Raw genomic sequence first — 27,062 nt, forward strand, 5'->3', positions numbered from 1 at the left:
ATTAAAAAGTTGACTGCGATGGCTGACGCTTCAAGGATAGGTGGATATTGGACTATTTCTTCAATAAAATACGCAACAACTGTGTCTGCCTCATTTGCAAAGAGACAGTCGCTGTTTTCAAAGAGTTCGATGTGAGGCGATATTACCAAACAAGACACGCGGACATTTACGACAAGATTACACAGAAAATACGCAGCGAGAAATTAAAGCAACTTGAAGCTAGTTTAATTTCACAGCAGCAGTATCTCGCAAGAGCCCGAGGGTCAAAAGAGAACGCCACAAAGGCGAGATTGTTGAAATTATGAATTAAAAGATAATAATAATAATAAAGCAAATGTGACACACAGAAGGGCTTGCTAAAATTTGTTTAAATATATTGTTCTACGTAAATTAACCAAGGTAGCCCCCCGCATTTTTACCACAGCAAATCTGGCCCCCTTTGCAAAAAGTTTGGACACCCCTGTTTAACTGATGATCTGTAGACGAGGCCAGCTTCTTTCACTTGGTACATGCTAAATCTTATTCAAACAATAATGATGGTGGAAGAAATAAACATCTTGAATTTGAAACTGTATGTTTTCGGCGATTAGCCTCGCAATGACCCCAAAACCTTCTAAATGTATATTAAATGCATTTTACCAGATATAAAATGACTACTACATAGTCTGTGGTGATCGTTTGGTGCCCAGTATTCTCGTCGAATTGCAGCAGTCCATCTCGCGCTCCTCTTTGGGTCTCTCTGCATACGGTAGAACTTCAAGTCTCTCTGTCTATCTTCCCTGTTACTGTAACCAACCGCCACACACGCCTTCACCATTTTGATTATTAATGTTAACGAGCAGAAAAACACGGCGTAATAAGAGGAATGTACGTAGCGGTAATGTGTAAACACGACGAGCTGAGGGACAATATGGCGGATCAAGTCAGGGCGGCGGAGTTGTGACGTCATGTGATTGGGGTCTATACACTGTAACTGCACAGCATTACAATAATGTGTGTCTTTATAGGGGGCATTAGACATGATTTCAATCACAAACTTCTTTATTGTTCCAATCACCCCCCAAACTTCAAGGCAAAACCACGCAGAAGAAGAAATGTCCCTGGCAGAAGAAGGAGGTGCAGGCGGTGGAAAGGCACATGACAAAGTTCATAACATCTTTCATTGTGCCAGGTAAACTGGACTGTGAAAAGTGTTTAAGGGCTGAACCAGAAGCACTGAAGAACCGGGACTGGCGGAACCTCAAATTTTACATTTACAACCGCATTTCAGCATCTAAAAGGAAATTGTAATGTAAATAGATTTTTTGTTATCAACACTTAAGGTAAGTTTTTCACACACAACACTGGTTTGATATTTTTATTATTTTTTTTTTTTCTGTTATTCTAAAGACAGTGTTATGTTTGTGTGCCATTTGACCTCACCAAAGGCAATTTGTTGTTGTTTGTTGTTGTAGTTCCACTAAATGTAACATGTTTTCATAAAATTTATTTCAGTGTGAAATATCTTCGTGTTGGCAGATGAAACTAATATTAAATGGCCTCTATTTCAATATTCAGTCACTGACTCTCAGGTTATGGTTTAATACAGATGCTTACTACTGTGTGTCAATACAACTGGTAAAATGTCCCCATTAATCAAATTCAATTTGTGGGGACCTAGTGTGAAATATGTAAATTATTTTGCATATTATTTAAATGAGGTCCCCAAAAAGAATGTATAATCGTTTTTTCCTAGGTCCCCAGAATGCATGGTGAAAATCATCACTTCATCATTTCTGATATTTGAAGGCGTGTATAAGTTCACATGGCCAAACTGGTTATACCTGATTTTTTTCAGCTCTGTAAACCATTTAGAAAGGGTGGTCCCCACAAATGATGCTTTCATAATTTTAGATTTTTGGTCCCCAGAAAACATATAAACCCGTATAGGTGTGTGTGTGTGTGTGTGTGTGTACGTATAAGCTCCCGGTTTCTTTTCACTCCTTGTTGCGTCATTGTCAATGTCAATCTCCACGTTCATGTCAGCGTTTTTCCCCAGTTCCTTGTGTTCCACGTCCTGCTTGGAAAGTAAGTTTATTAGTTAGCCTGACTTTTGTTAAGAGTTTTTGGATCACCACAGCCCTTGTTTTGTACTTTGTTTTTTGTTGGCTTGAATTAAATCATTTTTGCACTGTTTATCTGCCTCACCTCCCTTTCGCTGCATTTGGGTCCACACACCACCTGCCTGCCCGCAAACCTGACATACTCTTTGACCTGGGCTGGCAGTGAATGAGTTAAGCTAATAAAAACTTTTGAATCGATGTTCACTGTAGTAACCACTGTCCCTGAAGGGTAATAAAAATCATTTTTGAACTGTAATTTTGATATCCCAATATTTTTTTGCTCAAGGTTATCCTTTGGTCCAAATATGATGTGTCATTCCCCTTAGTATTGTGCTCTTAGATGGAATTTAGAGTGCATGGGACAGTACATGACAGTGGTGGATGAAATACTCACTTTTTCTACATTAGGCGGAAACCACAGACAAGACTGAAAAAGCAGTTTCTGCTCTTGCACTCTTTAAAAGAAACTCCTTTATTTTAAGCCAAAACAACTGTTGTGTTTGACAGAACAATATGTCTACATGCTGCCATAGCAGATTCATGGCGCATTAAGCCCCCGAACTATTTTTAATTTGTCCGTTTTACCCTGAAAACCCCCGTTTACAGACGTCACGCAACCGCTTTTGTTTCAACCCAGCCATAGAACGAAGGTAATTAATTATATTTATTATTCAAAATGTCTCGTTTTTAGCTTAGAATCATTAAATGATGTATCATATTTTGTTTAAAAAAAAAAACGACTTCAAAAAATTATTCACTCACTTATTTTAAACCTTAAACATTATTTTGTCACAATGAAAAAAATGGCGTCTGTAAAAAAAAGTCACGTATATCTACCTCATAACTATTGCTTAATTGTATTTTTTTTTTTTTTTTTGTGACTGTCGCATTTTCTCCGATATGTTAGATGATAATCGATCCAAACAAAGAAAATTTTGGGGGAATAAAAAAAAAAAAAAAAGTTTAAAAAGGGTAAATATATGAAAAAGAAAATCTCGACCACTCCCTGATGTCTGGGATTTCTGCATCGTGACCCTTGTTATATTACCGTGTTTTACCCATAAAATCCCCCAAAAATTCAGCTGTAGCCATTCACAGCTGTGTCTCACTCAGTGATACATGCTACATGGAGTTTTTGGATCGAAACAAGGTAAGTATGCGATAATATCTCCTTAAAGTCATGGCGTCTGTAATTCTGCTCTCGCGTGCTCTCACCTCCTTAATTTTTTTTTTTTTTTTGTTTTTAAATGCCCTCATGTTCAAAATTGTTCTTCCCCTAGAAAATTGAGATTTTAAGCTTTCCAATGATGTATCACACATGCCTATCGGACAATTTTGAAAATTGGCCAAATTGGTGGTCTCATAGCGTTACTTAAAGTCACCTGAGTTTTCCGCCATAAGTAATTTTCTGCCCCTGTATCTGTACTTTTACTTAAGTAAAAATACAAGTATCTAAGAAAAAAAACACTGAAGTAAAAGTACAGAAGTGCTTGCTTTAAAACTTATTTTTACTTTTTACTTGCAAAGTATTTTCTCCTGATAAAAAAAATATTTTATACAGTGTGTGTGTATATATATATATATATATTTATATATAAATAATTAGTGGTGTAACGGTACACAAAAATCTCGGTTTGGTACGTACCTCGGTTTTGAGGTCACGGTTCGGTTCATTTTCGGTACAGTAAGAACACAAAATGAAAAATATAAATGTGCTAGTTGTTTATTACACACCTTTCAACAGTAGGAACATTAGCCTATACGGAGCTAGAATTCTGCTCAAAAAGTAGCAGGTATTTAAAGACAATCCAACAGCAATTTGCCTTTCAGACCCTGCGTATTGGTCACCTTTTTTTTTCTGAAAGAAAGAAGAAAAAAGAACTCCTATGCTAAAGAGAAAAGCAATCCCAGTGACAAAGATTTTAACACGTATTTTACAAATGAAATGCCTCAATGAATCTTTTTTTTTCTTCTTATGAACGGTTTTCAAAAGCTTCATTGGTGGATTTTGTCAAGTTAAAGCGCCACACAGAAATTAATAAATTTTATTGTGTATGCAGGATCTATGTATTCTTTTGATTTAATTACAGGTGTTTTAGCTCATTTCAATTTATTTTATTTAAATGGGCTATTAAGAGGCTTCCTCCTGGGGTGAAAGCCCAACTTTATGTAGAGTGCAGCGTATGGTCTGAGCAGTATAACAGGCTGACCCCCACCCCTTCAATCTCTGCAGCAATGCTGACAGCACTCCTGCAATGAGTCACATGACATTTTGGAGGGAAAATGACAAGCAGTACTCAATTTGGACATTTAGGGGTGTACGTAGTTTCTAAGGGGTGTACTCACTTTTGTTGCCAGGGGTTTAGCTATCAATAGCTATATTTTGAGTTATTTTGAAGGGAAAATAAATTAACTCTATTATATAAGCTGAACACAGACTACTTTTCATTGTGTCAAAGTGTCATTTTGTCAGTGTTGTCCCATGAAAAGATATACTTGAATATCTGCAGAAATGTGAGGGGTTTTCTCACTTTTGTGATACACTGTATATAACACACACAGAGATCTGAGCCAACATTCAAAGAACCAGAACATTCATTTACTGCTCAATTTTATTTAAAACTGTGCAGAATGGGAAAAACAAGCAACAAAATTGACTGCACTGTAAACAGAAGCTTAACAAGCTAAAAAAAAAAAAAAAAAAACTATTATTATTATCAGGTGCATACCGCCACCTATTGTACAAGGGTGTGCAGCACCCAGCTGAAGGCACGCTCCTCTCACTGTTGGATTTTTTCTTGTTCACCTGCCTAATCTTGCTTGTACTCATGTTGCTGCCTCTAGTGCTCGGTTACGTTATAGTTGCATGGGGGCATGAAAACGAAACTATCAATTCACAATGAGAAAAAACAACCAAATAAACAAAAGGAACTTGTAACGCAGGTGACAGTTTGAAAGTTAGTAAAAGGACGAGATACGCGCTGGACAGATACGCACTGTAAAATGTAGTGAAGTAAAAGTAAAAAGTACAACTTCATATTTGTACTCAAGTAAAGTACAGATACACAAAAAATGTACTTAAGCACTTCGTTACATTCCACCACTGGTACGGGATGATGAATGCACTAAAAAATATCACATTTTTACATGATGATTAATAAGCAGATTTCCATATAAATTTTGGGGGGGGGGGGGTGCGTACGTTGCTCGCTTTTAGCATAATGGGGGAAAGCGTGACACTGGAATTGTTCTTTTTGGGGGCGTGGGGGGGGGGCAAACGTTTCAATTATTTATTTATTTTTTGTTTTTTTTGCGTTCCCGTGTTCAACCAATCAAGTTTCTTGGAGTTGACGTCAGCCTGCGTGATGACGTCATGCGCAACTCCTGGCTGCCTGGGGTGACGTCGTCCTCCTCCGCACTCGGCTCCGCCACTGGGAGTTCGGCTAGGAGCTGCTGGAAGCCCCGTCGTCGTGACAGACCGAGTGGCATTTCGCCCAAACTTTTCCTCCGATTCTCGGACGTGTCGGAAAGACTGAAGGGGCGCCTTTTCTGTTTCGTCCATGCCTGGGAGAACCCTGCGTGCGAGAAGGTAAAGTGTTCGCCGGCTCTTCCGCCCCCTCGGCGAGGCTCCGCAAACCCGCCGGCTTTCACTTCAGCTTTCCGGCCCACGACTACCGCATTCCTCCCATATTTTCGGACACCGAATGACTCCATAACTTAATTCCATCGATAAAACTACGCTAAACGTGGTGCTTGTTAAACTGACTCTGTCGGCGCCTCATTTTTGGGGCGATTTACGGCCGTGCAAAGCCACCTTTTTGGCCCAGCTGTGCTGCGGCGTTCGCGTTGTCATCCACGCGTGACTTCATACGCCGTCTATGCTTGCTTGTGTGTGTATTTTAGAGCAGGCATGCGGCGTTTGGGGATTAAAATTGGCCAGGTATACACCCTGTTATGTCACATGATAGTCCAAAAAGCCCACCCCTCTTGGGTCCTCCAAAGACCTCCACCACGTCCGTCTGGACAACTGGTGCTGTAGATCATCCCCACATTAATTTGGAGACAAGTTTGGACCTGTCAACACATGTGAGTGGTGTGTACATTGATACATGGGTGATGACACACATACACACTCACGCATGGACACAACACATTGTGTTAAGTCATCTTAACCAAGCATTACATTTAAAGAGCATCCCTGCATGGTGCAGCATCATCGGCGGGCTGTTTTTTTCTTACCCTCGCATAAGTTTGAGATGCCAAGTCTTGAGGCCATGCTAATACAATCAACCACTCAGCTCACTGACTCCCATCCAGTTCCCAGATTTGAGCTGTGGTCATGTCAGACCCCAAAGGCTTAGACTCGGAGTGGACAGCAGTCGTGTGGAGTGGAGGATGGCACTGTGAAGGTCACGCTGCATCATATCCTTGGCCTCAAAACTAAATCATATGCTTATGTAACTGATTTTGCAGTTGGTTATATTTGAGCTGTTAGTGGTTTCACTATGAAAGCTAGGAGATGACTGACAATAATAACATGCAACATACAGTGCATATTAAATGTCAGCTGGTTTTCTTCATTTTGATGGTCCTTTTTCAAGCCAAAGTTCATGTAAAATAGGTAAATATTTATTTGTAAATGTATTTTGTTGAGGGACAAACTCAAGGGGTTCAAGCTGAAATGATCAAGCATTTATCAGGCCGCTGAAGATAGCATCAGAGATTTGTTAAACTACAATTATATAGGTACAACCTGTAATAAAGTGTTTGTATTATTTGGTATTCTGCAAATTTATTGAATGAAACTGTTAGTAACAATAGTTTTTCCCTTCAAAATTGTTTTTGTACATTAGAGATGTCCCAGTTGCATATTTTTGCACCGGCGTCCTAGTCACCTGATTTTGAGTATATGCAGATAGAGAGTACCGATCCGATACCGAAAAAAATCTTATTCTTTCATTTGAACAAAAGATCCTATCAAGTTACAGTACTTCCTCTTCAGCTTTTTCAGGGAGTGTTGTGGAATAAAATGTCTAGATTTTTGTTTCTTTTGGCAGTGCCATCATATTTCTTCATTATTTTTTTACTTTTTAGCATTTAAAATATATACTATATTTATATTTTTTTCATTAAAACCCCGATCCTTTTCACCCAATTCCAATCCTCTGCAAAATGGCCCGATTTCAGATCACATGGTCCGATCGGGGACATCCCTATTGTACATATCAGTAACATTAATACACACATGTGTAAGAGATTGCATTTGTTAATTTATTTTTTATCAGTCTGCCTAAATTTGTGCCCTGCAGCTGGTGCAGGATTGTACACTTTATTACTGCAGCCAAAATGGCTTTGGGGTATGATTAATTGCCTTGTCACTATGTTCTTTTTAGCCGACACTGATTTTGAATCTGTGCTTAGAGCATTGCTTGAAAGAAATTACCTACAGGGAATGAATAACCAAGTATTGTTGAACTTGTCAGTTGGTGAAATATTTGAAGTACCGGTATTATTGGTAATGGGCCTTCTATTTTGGTGCAGCAACAGAATCGAACTGAAGCTTCACTATTTTTTCATAGTCACCTGAGTGTTTCAAATTGGAATATTACTACAGGTAGTCCCCAGGTTACGAACGAGTTCTGTTCCTACTCTGGCGACGTAACCTGAATTTCCACGTAAATCAGGGATAACCCTTAAATTAAGTTACCCCTGAATCTCCCCTAAATCTAAAAATAACTATCCAAAAACATGTATTATACGTCATTGTACTGTCCTTGCCAAGACATTGCAGCTAAGTCCTAGCTAGACAGTGTGCTAAACTGTAATCTTTCTCCTCTCTCTCTGTTACTAGGCTGTGCAAAAGCAATCTTCCTCATGTGTGCGGGTGCACTCTTCTTCGTGTGCGCAAATATGTTTTTCTTCATGTGTACCTGTGCTCCTACTCGCGTGCGGAAATACTACCTGATTTACGCTTCCTGCACCAAAATAAAAGCATGCATCACAAAACAAAAGTCAACATTATAATGAAATACACATATCACCAAAGGCCGGAACAATAATATTAATAAAATAATGTAAAAAAATAAGATTTTGTGAGGAACAATTAAGTACTGTTTACGCAACTAAAAAAAACAAAAACAAAACACTGGAGACAGAATGGCGGACAAGACTCCGGTGTTGTAAAGTCGAAATCACCTAAGTCAGGTATGTCGTAACCCAGGGACTACCTGAATAGAAAAACTTAAAATAGCACTATAAGTACGGTAGTGGAATCATAATGGGAAAGTTTAAATGTGTTTTATTTGTATCAACTAGTGCTGCAACGATTAATTGATTAAATTGAGTAATTCGATTAGAAAAAAGCTTCGAATCAAATAGGCTGGCTCGAGGATTTTTTAAATAGAGTGGCATTGTAATGGTTTGTTTTGAAAGTGTTATATTTAGTTTTATTGACTTGGGTGGATACACTGCACTCTAGTGGTAACGGTGACAGTAACTCATCAAATATGGATGAATCCAGCTGCTCCGTAAGGTCAACATCAGGTTATAAGTATGTTTGTTTATGCATTTGTAATTTAGTTTATTTAGCAGTTTTTTTGAGGGAAAATGTGTCTGAACGATTTGTTAAGAGCAGTGTTAAAAAAAAAAAAAGCCTGAGCATTTAGCATTTTCTAACATTTAAGTTAGCGAACTTTTGCAATGCAAGTTGGTCAATATTTTTTATACCGTTTGAGGCTAAGTTCAGGCATTTTAATCATTTTTAAAATGCTTTTATTGCCCTTGTGAAATAAAAGCGCAATTCTGAATAGTTTGAAGAAACCCTCAGGTATTTTGTTTTATATTAGCGTTTAATGCACGTTTGAAAGTGCAATTTTAGCAAGCCAAAATAAATGTTATTGCAGGCATAAACATTTGTTTCTTTGTTTTACATTTTCTAAAATTTATTCTGCAATGCATTAAATGTTTATAATCCAATTATTCAAACTAATTAATAGATTATTCAATTAACTAAATAATCGATAACTGCAGCTCTAGTGTTAACCCTTTATAGGGCACTCATTTAACTCATTGGCTGCCATTGACGGCACTAGAGGTTCAGTCCATTTTGTCTGGGAGATGTAACCATTCAGTAGCATCTTCTTTCCTTGGAAAAAAAACATGTTACAGTCCTGTATATGGAACTTTTTGCATATACTGTAAGATTATGAAAATCTTCTGATTGCGGAATTGTTTTCCCCAATGACCTTCTATTAGCCTCTGTGTAGAATTTTTATTCGAGCTGGACAAATTCAGGAAATAATAAGGAATGATAAATTTTAGAATCCTCAAATGTTGGAAAAGATCCCAAAGCAACTAATGTCTCATGTTTAGTCAGAGAGCCAGTTGGATGAGAAAAATCCACAGAGGCACGAGAGGGAATAGAGATGAGGATATTTTCTTCCCCCTTCACCGAGTAAAGCGGAGTACCACTAAAATCTCCACCAGCTGACAGTCTTTTTTTCCTGCTTCTGTGGAATTTCAAAACAGCGATGATAGGTTCAAATGTAGAGAACCAATCATTTGAAATACTGTAATAAGTCTAAATGTTGCAGTGTTTATAAATAAAATAAGTTGCATTCTTCACCGCTTTATGGTATGAAGGTCTTAATCTGGCTTGCCCACACACATACACTGTCTCAATGTGTTTGTTTACATAGTAAGAATCTGTCAGTTTGTGTTGCGGTGATGCTCGTCTCGAGTACTTTGGAACTCCCAAGCTGTCATCTGCTCTGCCTCTGTTCTCCCCTAAAACATGCCAGAACTACTTCTTTTATCTACAGCCTACTGTCACCTTTGCCAGTTTACATGAAAGCTTTGGTGAAGTGCTTGGCTAAATTAGGAAAATGACAGGAGTGATACTAGTGAGAGGCAGATTGAACTACTGAATATTTAATCTTCCACCTATGTATGGAAAATAGAGTACTCTTCTCTTTTCTATGATCTTGCTGCAAGATTTTGAGGCATGTGTAAGAATGTTTGTCCATTCCTTTATTTGCAGTGGTGGAATGTACTGAACTGAACTACATTTTACACCAGGCATCCGTACTTTTTACTCCACTACTTTTCAAATTGTCGTCTGTGTTACAAGTTACTTTTTTTTTTTGTCTACTTCTTTTTGTGAATTGATCGTTTCGTTTTCATGCCTCCGGCACAATCGATAAGCCCCGTGCAACTTTACTGTAACTGAGCACTAGAGGCAGCAACACGAGTACAGGCAACATTAGGCAGGTGAACAAGATATTGACCAATTAAAACCACCACATTCTTGTACAGTAGATGGCAGTGGGCACCTGACAGTATTTTGCCATCCGCCATAGAGCAAGGTTTTGGGGTTTTTGAGCATGTAAAGCTTCTGTTTAGAGGTCACTCAATTTTATTGGTTGTTTTTTTGCATTCTGTACAGTTTTAAATAAAACTGAGCAGTCAATGAATTTTCTGGTTCGTTCTTTGAATATTGACTCAGATGTCTGTATGTGTGTATATATTTATGTATGTATGTATGTATGTATGTATATATAGAGTACATATTGGACAAAATAATGGAAACACCTAACATGTTTGCATCATAATCAGTGAACAATTGTTAAAGAATTGTATGAGGAACATTCCAATGAAGTTGAGCATCTCGTATGGCCAGCACAATCCCCAGCCCTCAACATTATTGAGCATTTATGGTCAATTTTAGAGATTCAATTAGGATTTGATTTGATTGATTTAGTGCCGCAACGATTAATTGATTAACTTGAATATTCGATTAGAAATAAATATTCAAATTAAATATTTTTGCTTCGAGTATTCGTTTAATTAAAGTGGCGTAATGGTTTATTGTGAAAGTGTTTGCATTTAGTTTTATTGATTAGGGTGAATACACTGCCGTCTGGTCTGCCTCTTTTCACATGGCTGAATCCAACTGCTCACTGTTAAGACCAACGTAAACTAAGTTTTTGTTTGAGCTAATGTTTTTAATGCATTCAGAATTTAGTTTATGGGTATATTCAGTTTTTTGTGGGAATATGTGTCTGAACCATTTGTTAAGAGCATTGTAAAAAAAACTGAGCCAATTCTTATGTTGTACATAGATCTTCATTTAAAAAAAAAAAAAAAAAAAAAAAAAAAAATATATATATATATATATATATATATATATATATATATATATATATATATATATATATGTACCGTATCCAATTACTCGATTATTCAAACTAACTAGTCCATCGATTAATCGACTACTAAAATATTCGATAGCTGCAGCCCTAGATTGATTTGATTTTGACCGCCATCGTCTTAGCTATGAATTTGGAGGGTATTTTAAAATTTCTCTTTTCTGAGCACCAACAACTTCCCATACTGCTGCTTTTTTATTTAGGTCTCGGAAATTATGCCGAGGTATCATAAAGTATGTGCTGGCAGCACACTGCTGAAATGATACCCTCCTCCATGTTGACAAAGTGTGGGGTGTGGATGTCAATTTCTGGGTTGGCCAGTGTTCTCGCAGTTGATTTGTCGATCAGTAAATCCGTTTGTGATTGGTTGTAATACCAGGACAGAAATGGAACAAAATTCCCATGTAAACCTAATTTCTAAGCAGCATACTGCTTGATGTCGAAAGTCATAGATAATAAAAGCTAGATTCATAAGTTTGTAGTTTTATGCATTAATCATGAAAGTATTTATCGGCTAAACAGTGAAAATTAGAGGGAAAATGTTGCATGTCGATTTACAGTGTGCAGCCCTGAAACTTCTGTTGGCACCTTTAAAATTTTAAGTTAGGAGCCACTGTACTCAGAGTGTTCATCTGGAAGCCTGGGCCACCCGACAAGACATTTTGTCATGCCGGTACTATTTTAGCAAATCAAATGTGAGTATCCCAAATTTCCCACCTTTCCTTGTGATGTCATTAATACCCAATAGTCTATCAGTGTGTAAGAGGTCAGGTAAAACTGAACTGAACAAAAGTAGTGATTTTTTGTCTTTAAACTTGTTTTACTCTATTACCACAGGTCCAGTAAAGTTGCCTTTGTTATACTTAAATACTAATTATATGCACTGCTGGCCTAAAATATTGGCACCCCTGCAATTCTGTCAAATAATGCTCAATTTCTCCCAGAAAATGATTGCAATTACGAATGCTTTGGTAGTAATATCTTCATTTATTTTGCTTGCAATGAAAAAACACATAAGCGAATGGGAAAAAAATAATAAGTCATTATCATTTAACACAAAACTCAAAAAATGGGCCAGACAAAAGTATTGGCACCCTTTGAAAACTCCTGTAATGCTTCTCTAATTTGTTACCAGCACCTGTTACTTACCTGTGGCACATAACAGGTGGTGGCAATAACTGAATCACACTTCCACCCATTTAAAATGGATTAAATTTGACTCAACCTTTGTCCTGTGTCCTTGTGTGTACCACATTGAGCATAGAGAAAAAAGACCAAATAATTGTCTGAGGACTTGAGAAGCAAAATTGTGCATGGGCAACCGGACGCAGTGTCATCAATAAGTGTAAAGCCCATGGCACTGTGGCTAACCTACCGAGATGTGGACAGAAAGGAAAAATTGACGAGAGATTTCAACGAAAGATTGTGTGGATGGTGGATAAAGAACCTCGACTGGCATCCAAACAAGTTCAAGCTGTCATGCTGTCCGAGGGTACAACAGTGTCAACCCGTACTATCCGTCGGCGTCTGAATGAAAAGGGGGGACTATGGTAGGATACCCAGGAAGACCACACTTCTGACCCCGAGACATACAAAAGCCAGATTGGAGTTTGCCAAAACTTACCTGAGAAAGCCAAAAACGTTTTTGGAAGAATGTTCGCTGGTCAGATGAGACAAAAGTAGAGCTTTTTGGGAAAACGTATCAACATAGAGTTTACACGGAAAAAAACAAGGCCTTCAAAGAAAAGAACACAGTTCCCACAGTCAAACATGGCGGAGGTTCCCTGATGTTTTGGGGTTGCTTTGCTACCTCTGGCACTGAACTGCTTGACCGTGTGCATGGCATTATGAAGTCTGAAGACTATCAACAAACTTTGCAGCATAATGTAGGGCCCAGTGTGAGAAAGCTGGGTCTCCCTCAGAGGTCATGGACCTTCCAGCAGGACAATTCAAAAAGCACTAGAAAAATGTTCGAGAGAAAGCACTGGAGACTCCTTAAATGGCCAGCAATGAGTTCAGACCTGAGTCCCTTAGAACACCTGTGGAGAGATCTGAAAATGGCAGTTTGGAGAAGGCACCCTTAAAATCTGAGACCTGGAGCAGTTGGCCAAAGAAGAATGCTCTAAAATTCCAGCAGAGCATTGTAAGAAGCTCATTAATTGATACCGGAAGCAGTTGTCCGCAGTTATTTTGTCTAAAGGTTGTGCTACCAAGTAGTAGGCTGGGGGTGCCTATACTTTTGTCCGGCCCGTTTTTGGAGTTTTGTGTAAAATGATAATGATTTAATTTTTTTTCTCCCATTCTTTTTTGTGTTTTTTCAATACAAGCAAAATAAATGAAGATATTACTACCAAAGCATTTGTAATTGCAATCATTTTCTGGGATAAATTCAGCATTATCTGATAGAATTGCAGGGATGCCAATATTTTGGCCAGCAGTGTAGTTATTGTGAAAAGATAATGCAGACTCTATTTTAGGAGAAAACCCAAGTGAGTCACGCAGAGGCACACATTTTATATTATCCATCATCAGGAACGCAGTGTTACAGGCGTAACGTCGCAAATAAAGGAAGACATTGACGAGGCTGACTGAAAAGCAGTTTGTTTGTTCGTTGTTTGTTTTTTTGTCCAAAAAAATACTAGATTAGAATATTTCTTTCTACAGTGCTACTCCAAATTATTTGTTTTATAACTAAAGTCATAATTCTTGTTCATGCATGCACTGCCTTTCCTTAGACGTAAGAAACGGGATGCGCAGTGAGTTAGACAAATTCTTTATTTCAAATCAAGTGATTAGTATCAGTCAAAATCAGCGTGGGATTTTACAGATGTTCCTGCAACCATCAGTGTTTGAATGGGCACACACACACTTTACTTCATCTCTCTCCTACTCTCGACGCCCCCTGCCAACAAAAACTCGTACATGGTTGGTTACCTTTAAAATTGGAATTCACAGAATTTATGAACCATGCAATTGCAGTGTTGCAAGTGTAATAATATTCAATGGTTATTTCACTTGCCACCTAAAGAGCCCAGAGTGCCACACTGAGACGGCAGATGTATAGTCAAGTCTTTAACTTTAGGGATATACAGTGTATTTACTCTGTGTGTGCGTGTGTGTGTCATCCACAGACAGCGCTGGTGCCCCTGACTGTCCCTCAGGATGAGTGAGGCCGAAAGTCAGTTCTACAGTGTTCAGGTGGGGGACTCTACCTTCACTGTGCTCAATCGCTACCAGCAGCTCCGTGCCATCGGATCTGGAGCCCAGGGCATCGTTTGGTGAGTCTCTTAAGGGTTTTAGGAGAGCCTCTGTTTCACACATTGTAAAAGCAGGTCAGTTGATAAATTAATAAACCCTCTAACAGTGTGGGTCTAATATTGCCTTAGTTCATTTTTTTCCATTTTTTTTCTCATGAGGCACTTTTCTAGCAGATGAATTTTGAATGTAAATGAATAATTCTGATGTCTGCTGTCACAATGGATTGTAGCTCATCTAATTTGGAATCGCAAGTACTAGTTACATACACAAGCATAATATTCTCAAGTATATTAGAGTCCCCGGCCACAAAATCAAAAACACCTACAAATCTTGTTTGATTGTGGCCAGGGAGTGAATAACATTTAATGTGCCCCAAGGACAAGCTAGGTTTTGCATACATAAAGTACATCCCCCAGCAATACACTGCTTTATTTCAAAAATTTGTCAAGCAAAAAAATTATTCTGTAACAAAGTCATTTGTATGTCCGTGCCAGAGTCCGAACAGCTTTCCCGGAAAAGAGGTCTCTTGTTTAATGACCAGGAATGCTAATGATCAGATTAGGATGATCTTTTAATGTGTATATGCCTGCTGAGATCTTGCAGCACCATGAAAGTGAATAATTATCTTTGTGTAATGAACTACGCACGTTAACGGGCTCAATGGTCCATGCTAATATCGGGCTCTCACCAGGTTAGCTTCCGTCCTTCTTGTTTCCCATGTCATCTTAGGTGGCTTGTGCTTTGCATAAAAACTACCTACTTCAGCATTTCATGACTGTATACATGTTCCTCATTTTTATAAGCTTTATTACAAAATGTTTCAATCTTTGACTATAAGTCCGAAGACTTTGTTGGCTGTGACACCATTTCTATCTTCTGTATGACCAGCTCTGCCCTAGATACTGTCCTGGGCATTTCAGTGGCAGTGAAAAAGCTGTGCCGGCCCTTCCAGAACCAGACACATGCTAAACGTGCATACAGGGAACTTGTGCTGCTAAAATGTGTCAACCACAAAAATGTAAGACTTACTCATATCCTCCCCGAACACCCCAAACTGCCTTTAATATAATGCTTTTTTTGGACTTACAGAAATGCATACCATACACTGCACAGTAAAATAAGCATCAAAGATTCTTTTAATATATTTTCTTCCCTTGTCATTTTGAACTGGAATACACCACTGGCCAAAAGTAGTGGCACCCCTGCAATTCTGTGAGATAATGCTCAATTTCTTCCAGAAAATGATTGCAATTACAAATGCTTTGGTAGTTGTGGCGGGGCTCTTGCTCACAATGAATGGCAGTTGGCAACGGAAGCAGTTTGACAGTTTTTTAGTGTTTTTATTAACGACGTTCCCAACAGTGTTCTGTGACAAAGTGCAAAAGTGATTATTTACAAAAGTTAAACATAAATTCACCATATTTAAAAAAAAAAAATCATAGCATGACAAATAAAACAAAAAGGTCTGTTACCTGATCTGCACCACTGCGTGACTCCAACTGACTGAGGAAGAAAAGGTAGGTCCCTCTATATATTTCTCCTGGCCCCTCCCCTCCAGTCAATTAACTCAAAAAGGTTCGTTTTCTGCTCAACAACTCCAGTTTGTTCAATATTAGCTGCATAGTAAATTAAAGAAAAATACAATAAACAAAATACTGGTACTACTATACCGAAATAACATTTGTAATGAAAAATATTTAAATATATTAAATATTTACGTGGGCCAAAAACCCACCCCATACGGTGACGTCACACGCTGACGTCCTGCCCGTGACGTCATAAATTCAGGAAGTAATGAGAGCTCGGTTTTGACAGTTCAGCATGCAAATGGAGGATGAATACTTGTGGAAAAGTTTGTTAAGAGTATGGCGTAAGGATGTTGTAGCAGCAGCCTAGTGTGCACCCCAGACCTCCGCGACGCCTAACAAGTTAACAGGTATGGTGTGAGCGTATGTGCGCGTGTGTGTATGTGTCCTATGAATTATATTGAAGACGCCGGGTTGGCCGTGTGTCATGCGTTATATTGCGGAGGCCGAGTTTCCCATGTGTTATGTATTAAGCCTGAGTTATACTTCCGCGTCAGACCTACGCCGTCAAGGAAGAATCGAGTTACGACCCTACGCCGTAGCCTGACGCGCACCTCTCGATTTTTGTAACCTTCACGTCGCGTAGACGCGTATGACGTAGCGAAAACGGACTGTGATTGGTCCGCTCAGACTGTTGTTTCCGGTTTACCGCGAAAACACCGCCATTGTACAATAGAATCAAACATTCTTTTCTACACGCAAAAATGGACCAAGCCGACGGGAGTATCATCGAAGAGCAAGTCTCGTCAAGAAATTATTATTGTGATTGCCAAATGGCAAGGTCGGCGATCGAAAAAAATAAATAAATGGAAGAACCACCGAGACGTGGGTGGTCGGAATCGAGTGGCCACACGAAGCGGTGACCCAGTCGGCCAAAAACTGCCAACTTTTTATCACTTTATGTCGTATTTTTGGTTGGTGCACTTCATCATTTACTGTGTACATATGTTTCAAGTATATGAAGAATAAAGCACAGATTTTGGTGTCAAAAGAGTTGTTTTTAATCTTTAATTTTCAATAACAGACAGTTCACACACACAATACATCATCACTGATTGAGAGTGCCTCGGTGCTTTTTATGATAACCTTAAAATCAAGCCTCCCAACGCAGTTTGGGAAGTTCCCTAGACGCCAGAAATCTGCTATGGCTTCCCACTGGCTGGTTGTAGGACACGGCAAACAAATCAGGCTGGAGGGCTTTGCAGACCTTGAACGCAGTGCTCGACGCCAGTTTGAAGCTAGCCGCCACAGCTAGCTCTCTCCACCCGAGTCTAAAACTCTGTGCGGCATCAAAAGTCGGCCAGACCGCCTCGAAACCGTCTTCTGCGTCGCCTGCCCGTCAACATTTGTATGTTCCATATTTATGCAGTGTTGATGAGCAGAATATTTACTTTCAAGAGTTCCATCTTGTATTGTTTATTTTTTCTCCGACTAGCGGAAGTAAACAAGCATGCCCCAAAACCGTACAAACATAACGCCACATCCCTCTAGTGGCTTGGCGGTGAATTACAGAGCAACGCATTCCCTCACCGCAGAACTATCGAATGTCGAATGACGCCGTAGTCGCTACGCCGTCACCGCAACGCGGGAGTATAACTCAGGCTTTAAACCGAGGACGCAGTGTTTCCCCCGTGATCTGACGGGACTACTCAGTCACACCATCCACCTCCTCCCGAAGGTTGACCAAGTCTTGGCAACCTGGAGAGGTAGTCAGCTACCAAGTTGGACTTCCCAGACCGGTGTGTGACATTAAACGGGAAAGGCTGCAGCAAAAGGTACCAGCGTGTCAACCGGCTGTTATGGTCCTTCATGGAGTTGATCCATGTCAGGGCCCGATGGTCTGTCTCTAGATCAAATTCTCGTCCCAATAAATAATACATCAGACTCTCGAGAGCCCACTTGATGGCCAGCCCCTCCTTCTTCACCACAGAGTACCTGGCTTCCCGTGGTAGCAGCTTCCAGCTCAGATACAGGATGGGTTGCTCAGCTCCGGGGTCGCCCTGTGCAAGAACTGCTCCGAGGCCAACATCGGAGGCATCTACCTGGACCAAGAATGTCGATCAAAATCAGGACTGCGCAATACTGGGGATGAACAGAGGAGTGTTTTTAGAGTCTCAAAGGCAGCTTCATACTCCTTTGTCCAAGTCACTGGACTGTTTTTGTCTTTGTAGTCAGAGCGGGGAGTGGGGCTGCAATTGTGGCAAACTGCGGAACAAATCTGCGATACCATCCCGCAAGGCCAAGGAATGATCACACCTCCTTTTTTTGTGCAAGGACGAGGACACATCTGAATTGCTTCCACCTTGTCAATTTGGGGTCTTACCTCTCCTCCGCCCAGTTGATACCCTAGGTAAGGGGTTTCCCGGCATGCCCACTCACATTATGATACATTTAGGGTCAGCCCAGCCTCCTTGATCGTCCCTAATACTACCCTCAGGTGTTCGAGATGTTCTTCCCATGTGCTACTGAAAATCACAACATTGTCCAGGTAAGCTGCACTAAATGCTTCACAGCCTTAAAGAACCCTGTCCATGAGGCGTTGGAAGGTCGCTGGGGCACCATGCAGGCCGAATGGCATTACTGTAAATTGATACAGGCCGGTAGGTGTTTGAAAGGCCGGAAATGGTCGGCTGGAGGCTTCCAGCGGTACCTGCCAATAGCCCTTACATAAGTCCAGAGTTGTAATGAAAGTTGCTGAGCCAATGCGATTTAAGAGGTCATCTATTCTCAGTATAGGGTAAGCATCGAAAGCAGAGATGGAATTGAGTTTTTGGAAATCAACGCAGATACGCAAGGACCCGTCCTTCTTCAAAACAATGACAACTGGGCTGCACCACTCTGATGTTGATGGCTCTATGACTCCTGGTGTCAGCATAGACTCCACCTCCTGCATCAGCTGTTCTTTCAATTATTGGGGGATCCGGTATGGGCGTTGAAGAATGGGGTTGGTGTTCTTCAACCGGATTACATGCTCTGTCACAGTGGTCCTGCCAGGCTCCGCGCTGATGGTATCTCCTCGAAGATCTTCTGAAGGTTGGCAGCTTGGTCAACTGAGAGGTGAACTATGTGAGGGTCAGATGGATCATTGACTAAAGGAACACCAGGATCTTCATCATCTACCTCCAAGGTCCTCACTAAACAGGTGATGTCTGGATTTGCTGGAGGAGCCACCTTCCATTCCTTCAGCTGGTTCACTTGGTAAGTTTGCTTTGACTTTTTCTTGTCAGGCTGATGTACTTCATAGGTGATAGGTCCCATTCGTCGCAGGACGGTGTAGGGACCTTGCCACTTTGCCAATAACTTGCTGCTGGAGGATGGAAGTAACAGCAATACTTTCTGGCCCGGCTGGACGTCACGATGTCTGGCTTGTTGGTCATACCATAGTTTATGCTTCTTTTGCGCCTCCTTCAGGTTCTCTTCAGCCTCTTCGAGATAGTCAGACAGGCGATCCCTCATTTGCAGCACATACTGGACGATTCCCCTCTCAGTGGCTTTGGACTCGGATGATGCCCATGTCTTGCAGTCATACCTGGTTCTAGGCTTTATTATTTTTTAAGAAGTTGTATTTTTTTACGTGGTTTTTTTTAGGTATGTTTCGGGTGAAATGTCAAACTTGGCCAACAGGGCTGCTTTCAGGTCTGAGTAGCGGTATGCTTCCCCTTCATCCATGGCTGTATATGCTTCCAGATTGACAGAAGTGGCACAAGCCGGCATGCCCACTCAGTCTTTCAGTTCTTTCAAACGTAACAGATAATTCTCTAGGTCTTCCCTCTTCTCATATGGCGGAATTTTCGGTTCTGCTGCATATGGCCTCGGCTCTATACTTGGTGGTGGAAGGTCTTCTCCGGCGGCGCCCTCTTCTGGTCCCCCCTTGTGGACTGTCCTAGAGGCTGCCTTGACTGGGCAGGTGTAGGCAGCGCCATCCTCGGGCTGCCCACGCTGGATAACAGGTCATGTTCAGCTGAAAAGGCAGAGGTAGCTGGTCTCAGCGAGACATGGAGGTTACACATCTCGTTCAACATCCCCTCCTCTCTCCTCTGCTGACCGGCCAAAAACTCCTTCATTAGGCCAAGGAGCTCCCCTACGGGCTGTTGCGCTGCTGCCGCCCCCTGGTCCTCCGAAAATTCTTCTTCCTCCACTTTTCGCTGTTGGGAATGTCGTTTCCTCCGGTTTTGCCATCCCACCACTACCACCATATGTGGCGAGGCTCTTGCTCACAATGAATGGCAACCGAAGCAGTTTGACAGTTTTTCTAGTGATGGGACTAAATGAGCCGAGGTTCCGAAGCTTGTGTCGAGTAATGGGAGGGGGGTTTCCACGAAGCTTGTAGCGAGGCGCGCTTCATTTCGGCAAAACCCGGAAATGATGACGTAGGAAGCCTCGCCGGCGGCCGGCTGAATCTCGTGAGTGCTTCGGAAGTGATCCAACGTTTGGCGCACATTGCAAAAACAGGATAGACTACGGTATAAATTGGTTGCAAAACGCAATGGCGATCGCCTGTTATCTCACATTTTGTGGATTTCGGGCTCCTGTACTTGTTACATCTGTGCGCAACAGTGCAATCTTTTTTCGAGCCTTGTCCTTTGCTTGCGATGGAACCTGCGCGAAAAGAGCGATCCTCCCCTGTATGGGAACATTTTGATTTGATTGCTTTCAATAAGGTAAGGGAGAAAAACTACTTTAATATAAATGTGTGTGTGTACCTATCTGAACCAAACATCAACAGAATGAACAATCCATTAGTGTACTGGGAGGCACAAAAGAATACCTACCCAAATTTATATAAACTGGCACTCACATTTCTCTGCACCCCAGCTTCATCTGTGCCTTGTGAAAGAATATTTCCTAAAGCTGGTGAAATATTTTCCCCCCAAAAAAAGAAACTGTTTAAAGCCAGCCACTGTGGGAAAGCTATTATTTCTAAATAAAAATGAATAACAAATTACCCTTAGCACTTGTTGTATTTTGTTCACATACTAAATTACTAACACAAGCACATTCATATCTTTGTCTTAAGCAAATAGCCATTGAATTTTTAACAATGTTGACCTCTTGGGCTTCTAGACCACTTGATGGCGCCATAGGGTAAATGAAGCACCATGAAGCTTTGCTACATGTGCAAACCAATTGGCTGCAAAGCTTCATTGCTTCATGAGGCTTCATTTGGCCACCACTAAGTTTTTCAGTGTTTTTATTAACGACGTTCCCAACAGGCTTCTGTAACAAAGTGCAAAAGTGATTATTTACAAAAGTTAAACAAAAATTCACCATATTTACAAAAACATTCATAGCATGACAAATAAAACAAAAAGGTCTGTTACCTGATCTGCACCTATGCGTGACTCCAACTGACTGAGGTATGCAAGGTAGGTCCCTCTACATATTTCTCCTGGCCCCTCCCTCCAGTCAATTAACTCAAAAAGGTTGGTTTTCTGCTCAACAACACCAGTTTGTTCACTATTAGCTTCATAGTAAATTAAAGAAAAATACAATAAACAAAATACTGGTACTACTAAACCGAAATAACATTTGTAAAGAAAAATAAATTTACGTGGGCCAAAAACCCACCCCATACGGGGACGTCACACGCTGACGTGCCGCCCGCGACGTCATATATTCAGGAAGTAATGGAGCGCTCGGTTTGGCAGTTCAGCATGCAAATGGAGCATGAATACTGGTGGAAAAGTTTGTTAAGAGTATGGCGTAAGGATGTTGTAGCGGCAGCCTAGTGTGCACCCCAGACCCCCGCAACGCTTAACAAGTTAACAGCTGTGGTGTGAGTGTATGCACGCGTGTGCATGTGTCCTATGAATTATATTGAAGACGCCGGGTTGGCAGTGTCTCATGCGTTATATTGCGGACGCAGCGTTTCCTGTTTGTCATGTATTATACCGAGGACGCAGTGTTTCCCCCGTGATCTGACGGGACTACTCCGTCACAGTAGTAATGCCTTCATTTATTTTGCTTGCCATGAAAAAACAAAAGAGAATGAAAAGAAAAAATCATTATCATTTACACAACACTCAAAAAATGGGGCGGACAAAAGTATTTGCACCCTCAGCCTCATACTTGGTAGCACAACCTTTAGACAAAATAACTGAACAACCGCTTCCGGTATCCATCAATGAGTTTCTTACAATGTTCTGCTGGAATTTTAGACCATTCTTCTTTGGCCAACTGCTCCAGGTCTCTGAGATTTTAAGGGTGCCTTTTCCAAACTGCCATTTTCAGATCTCTCCACAGGTGTTCTAAGGGATTCAGGTCTGGGTTTATTGCTGGACACTTAAGAAGCCTCCAGTGCTTTATCTCAAACATTTTTCTAGTGTGAGAGAGACCGATCTTTCTCACACTGGGCCGTACATTATGCTGCAAAATTATTTGGTAGTCTTCTTATTTCATAATGCACTGCACACGGTCAAGCAGTCCAGCGCTAGAGGTAGCAAAGAAACCCTAAAACATCAGGGAACCGCCGCTACTTTTGACTGTGGGGACCGTTTTCTTTTCTTTGAAGGCCTCGTTTTTTTTTCCTGTAAACAATGTTGATGCCTTTTCCCAAAAAGCGTTGTTTTTGGAATGTTTTTGGCTTTCTCATGTAAGTTTTGGCAAACTCCAGCCTGGCTTTTTTATGTCTCTGAGTCAGAAGTAGGGTCTTCCTGGGTATCCTAGCATAAAGTCCCTTTTCATTCAGACGCCGACGGATAGTACGGGTTGACACAGTTGTACCCTTTTACTCCAGGACAGCTTGAACTTGTTTGGATGTTAGTCGAGATTCTTTATCCACTATCCGCACAATCTTTCTTTGATTATCTCTTGTCAATTTTTCTTTTCCATCCACAGGAGGAGGTTAGCCACAGTGCCATGGGCTTTACACTTGTTGATGACACTGCGCACAGTAGACACAGACACATTCAGGTCTTTAGAGATGAACTTGTAGCCTTGAGATTGCCCATGTTTCCTCACAATTTTGCTTCTTAAGTCCTCAGACAGTTCTTTGGTCTTCTTTCTTTTCTCCATGCTCAGTGTGGTACACACAAGGACAGAGGGCAGAGGTTGAGTCAACTTTAATCCATTTTAACTGGCCGCAAATGTGATTTAGTTGTTCCCACCACCTGTTTTGTGCCACAGGTAAGTAACAGGTGCTGTTAATTACACAAATTAGGGAAGCATCGCATGACTTTTCAAAAGGTGCCAATACTTATGTCCAGACCATTTTTGGAGTTTTGTGTAAAATGATAATGATTGAATTTTTTTTTTTTTTCATTCTCTTATGTGTTTATATATTGCAAGCAAAATCAATGAAGATATATCTACTAAAGCATGTGTAATTGTAATCTTTTTCTGGGAGAAATTGAGCATTGTCTGACAGAATTGCAGTGGTGCCAAAAGTTTTGGCCAGCAGTGTATATGCTATGTCACACTGATAGTTAATAATAAATCGAAGCATTAGAACCTTAACGCTTAAAATAAACATTGCCTTATAGTAATTTGTACGTATAGTATCCACATTTATAGACCTCAATCTGGGGTTAGTTTTGCAAATCGTCATCATTTGGACACCAGATACTTTTACCTTGAGCTTTCTGCAGACAATTTCTTTGATTGCTATGATTATTGTTTAGATGACGGAAAAACAAACTGCTAAGGTTTAGAATCCTAAACAAGTTATCTCCTTTTGAAGCATTACACTTGCAAATATAGAAAAATAGTTCATCCCCTATCTGATGTGGATGAGGAATTATGATGGGACAATCACAGTGTGATGTAACGCCTCTCTTCTTCCAGATCATCCGTCTGATCAATGTGTTCACGCCTCAGAAATCCCTGGAGGAATTCCAAGATCTGTGAGTTGTCGTCTAAGCCAGTGTTTCCCAACCTTTATTCTGCCAAGGCACCCGTTTCACTGTAAAGTAAATAAATAAATGAGTCTCACATCTCGTCCACATACAGTACCTTAGAGCAGTAATTTTCAAATAGTGGGGCGCGCCCGCGAGCCCCCTTTGGCGCGTGTGACCTTGCGGAACATACTTTTTTGCCGTACTCGAAGAATGTGTAATTGCATATCCACTCAGTGGGTGTCAGTGGCGCTCTCATTTTCAGAGCGGGCGCAGTATTTTTTAACCAAATAATCACATTCAATCACATTCATAAGCCGCTTGAATTTTTTTTTTTTTTTTGCGAAAACGTGCGGAATATTGCCAACACTCGTCCCGCTTTGTGAGTGCTACATCAGTAAATTGGCGAGCACTGTTAGCGTCATACAAGGTGGCATATCAAGTTGCTCAGTGCAAAATAACCCCACACTATAGCAAAGGAGCTGATACTGCCTGCAGCATTAGACATGGTCTCAGTCATGCTGGACGATACAAGTGCTGAATTTTTTTATCATCTATTGATTTTATTAAATTTTATTTTTCAGTATCAATTAGTCAAAAAATATGCCTGAGTGTTTTTTGTTTTTTTTTCAGGCAAACTGATGTGCTTTAAGTCTTCTCTGTTACAAAAATAAATGTTAATAGAGTTGTACTTTATTGTAAGTTGATCTGTATTTTTTTTCTTTAATGTTATGCAGAGGTGTGCTTATAATCATTTTATAGACAAATGATACTATTTACAGTGGCGGTAGAAAGTTTGGGGAAGGGCGCGAAACCTTCTTCCTGGGGGGTATAGCAGAAAATATTTGAGAAGCACTGCCTGAGGGCATCGCGAGATCCTTTTCAAAAGACCAACACCACATTTTATCTATATTTCCACTCAAGGCACGGTGGTTGGGAATCATTCATTCATTCATTTTCCGCTTTTCCTCACGAGGGTCGCGGAGGTGCTGGAGCCTATCCCAGCTAACTATGGGCAGTAGGCAGGGTACACCCTGAACAGGTTGCCAGCCAATCGCAGTGCACAAAGAGACATACAACCATTCACGCACACACTCATACCTACAGTCAATTTAGAGTGTTCAATCAGCCTACCATGCATGTTTTTGGGATGTGGGAGGAAACCGGAGTTCCCGGAGAAAACCCACGCAGGCACTGGGAGAACATGCAAACTCCACACAGGAAGGCAGAAGCCCGGGATTGAACCCTTGATCTTAGAACTGTGAGGCAGACGTGCTAACCACTCAGCCACCGTGCCGTGGTTGAGAATCAATAGTCCCAAATATTGCATTTGTGTTGAAACACGACTATTTTATATTTACTCCTTTGAGGTATTTGGTGATGGAGCTGATGGATGCCAGCCTTTGCCAGGTGACCCACATGGATCTGGACCATGAAAGAATGTCTTATCTGCTTTACCAGATCCTCTGTGGAATCAGACATCTGCACTCTGCTGGTATCATTCACAGGGTATGGATAGCGGGTTTTCCTTTCAAACTATATCACATACATTATCTACATGGATACATATACAATCCATTCATTGAGAGATTTCACTGCTACACTCAGGTTGGGTTGCTGAATCAATAATATTACAAAGTGTCGAGAGTTAGATTGTTTTTTGTGTTGTTAGATCCAGTGCACATCCATCAGAGGAGAGTAAATCTAATTGTATTGTTTGTATTTTTTTTTTTGTACGTACCATGGGGCCTCAGTTAGTTAGTGATTATGCTAATCAGTGTCTTAAGGGTCCGTTTGTATTGTTTTGGAGAAGCGTATCAGCACTTGAGTTGTTAGATAGTTGTCTCGTTTCTTTTTATAATGAAACGACACGCATAAACACACACATAACAGGTTAGAGTCTCAACACAAGCTCTTATTTAAACTGTAAATTGTCATACAAGAAAGTGTGCTTTGAAATTGGATTTGGATTGTGTTTATGAACAACTGTTTGATGAAGAAAATTGATTCAATTCAGAGTGCCTCCTCCCCATTCGATTTTGTTGTTCAGTTTGTTTAAAGAAAATAAATGAGTCATTGACACAATTTTTATCTTTGCCCAAAAGAAAAAAAATCTGTCAATCAGCAGCACTTTTTTTATTTGAATGAACAGGACTTTTGTCTGATTTGTGTACTGAGAAATTCTTTTCATGTTTTAAACTCAGAACCTGTATTAAAAAACTTTAACATGTTTTATGTTCTTAAACCAGTACAGTTGTCGACTCCTCTTAAGTCAGGAAGCTGTAATAAAATATTATTTTTGAAGGAAATAGTCATCCATGTTGTCTTCATTGTTACTTACAACATGCTAAAAACAACTTCAAGTTAAATTGTGAAGGTATTTAAAAAAAAAAGTGACATTTATCCGATTAATCGTTAAATTAACCGTCTGATTAATCGATTATAAAAAATAATCATTAGTTGCAGCCCTAATGTACAGTAAGCTTTGCATCTGTGTGTCCTCTCAGGACTTGAAGCCCAGTAACATTGTGGTGAAGTCAGACTGCACCCTGAAGATTTTGGACTTTGGCCTCGCTAGGACAGCTTGCACCAACTTCATGATGACACCATATGTGGTGACCAGATACTACCGAGCACCGGAGGTCATTCTGGGGATGAAGTATAAGGAGAATGGTAAGCAGGAAATCAGGTTGTAGGGACATGCTCTTCCTTGAAACACCGGATGCTGAAAATATGTATGGGAATGAAAGCATGTTATCTAACCAAGGTTCAACACTTTGTATAGTGCTTTTAGAAAGGTATTGCGCAATGCTGCTTGTTATTCACTCTTAATTGGTGTGTTTCTTGAGACACACCCACACTTGAGCTTGATAATTTTATTTAATTAGAACGCATTTCTCGTTGGGAATGTTGAAGATGTTGATTTATTTTGTATTTCAACACTGCAGAGAGCTATGTAAGTCATTTGAACTACTGTGGTCTAGTTGTATTCCATTGTCATGCAGGCAACAAGAATTTCAACTTGAATGTAGAGTTTCGGTGTGGCGACTTTGAACTTGAGCTTCACTGAAATGAGTT

At 40.4% G+C, this 27,062-nt stretch overlaps 1 protein-coding gene across 1 annotated transcript in view; it reads left to right on the forward strand.

Moving 5' to 3' along the window:
• Positions 1-5,504: 5,504 nt before the first annotated feature.
• Positions 5,505-27,062, forward strand: part of mapk9 (mitogen-activated protein kinase 9) — a 42,919-nt gene continuing 21,361 nt past the window's right edge. Inside the window, exons 1-6 of the mRNA XM_057850309.1 lie at positions 5,505-5,691; positions 14,440-14,586; positions 15,455-15,584; positions 23,935-23,993; positions 25,355-25,493; positions 26,492-26,657. Coding sequence (XP_057706292.1) covers positions 14,471-14,586; positions 15,455-15,584; positions 23,935-23,993; positions 25,355-25,493; positions 26,492-26,657 — 610 coding nt within the window. The 5' untranslated portion in view covers positions 5,505-5,691; positions 14,440-14,470. The remainder of the gene's footprint in view (positions 5,692-14,439; positions 14,587-15,454; positions 15,585-23,934; positions 23,994-25,354; positions 25,494-26,491; positions 26,658-27,062) is intronic.

This window comes from Corythoichthys intestinalis, chromosome 11 (genome assembly GCF_030265065.1).
Source record: "Corythoichthys intestinalis isolate RoL2023-P3 chromosome 11, ASM3026506v1, whole genome shotgun sequence".
Classification (NCBI taxonomy): Eukaryota; Metazoa; Chordata; class Actinopteri; order Syngnathiformes; family Syngnathidae; genus Corythoichthys; species Corythoichthys intestinalis.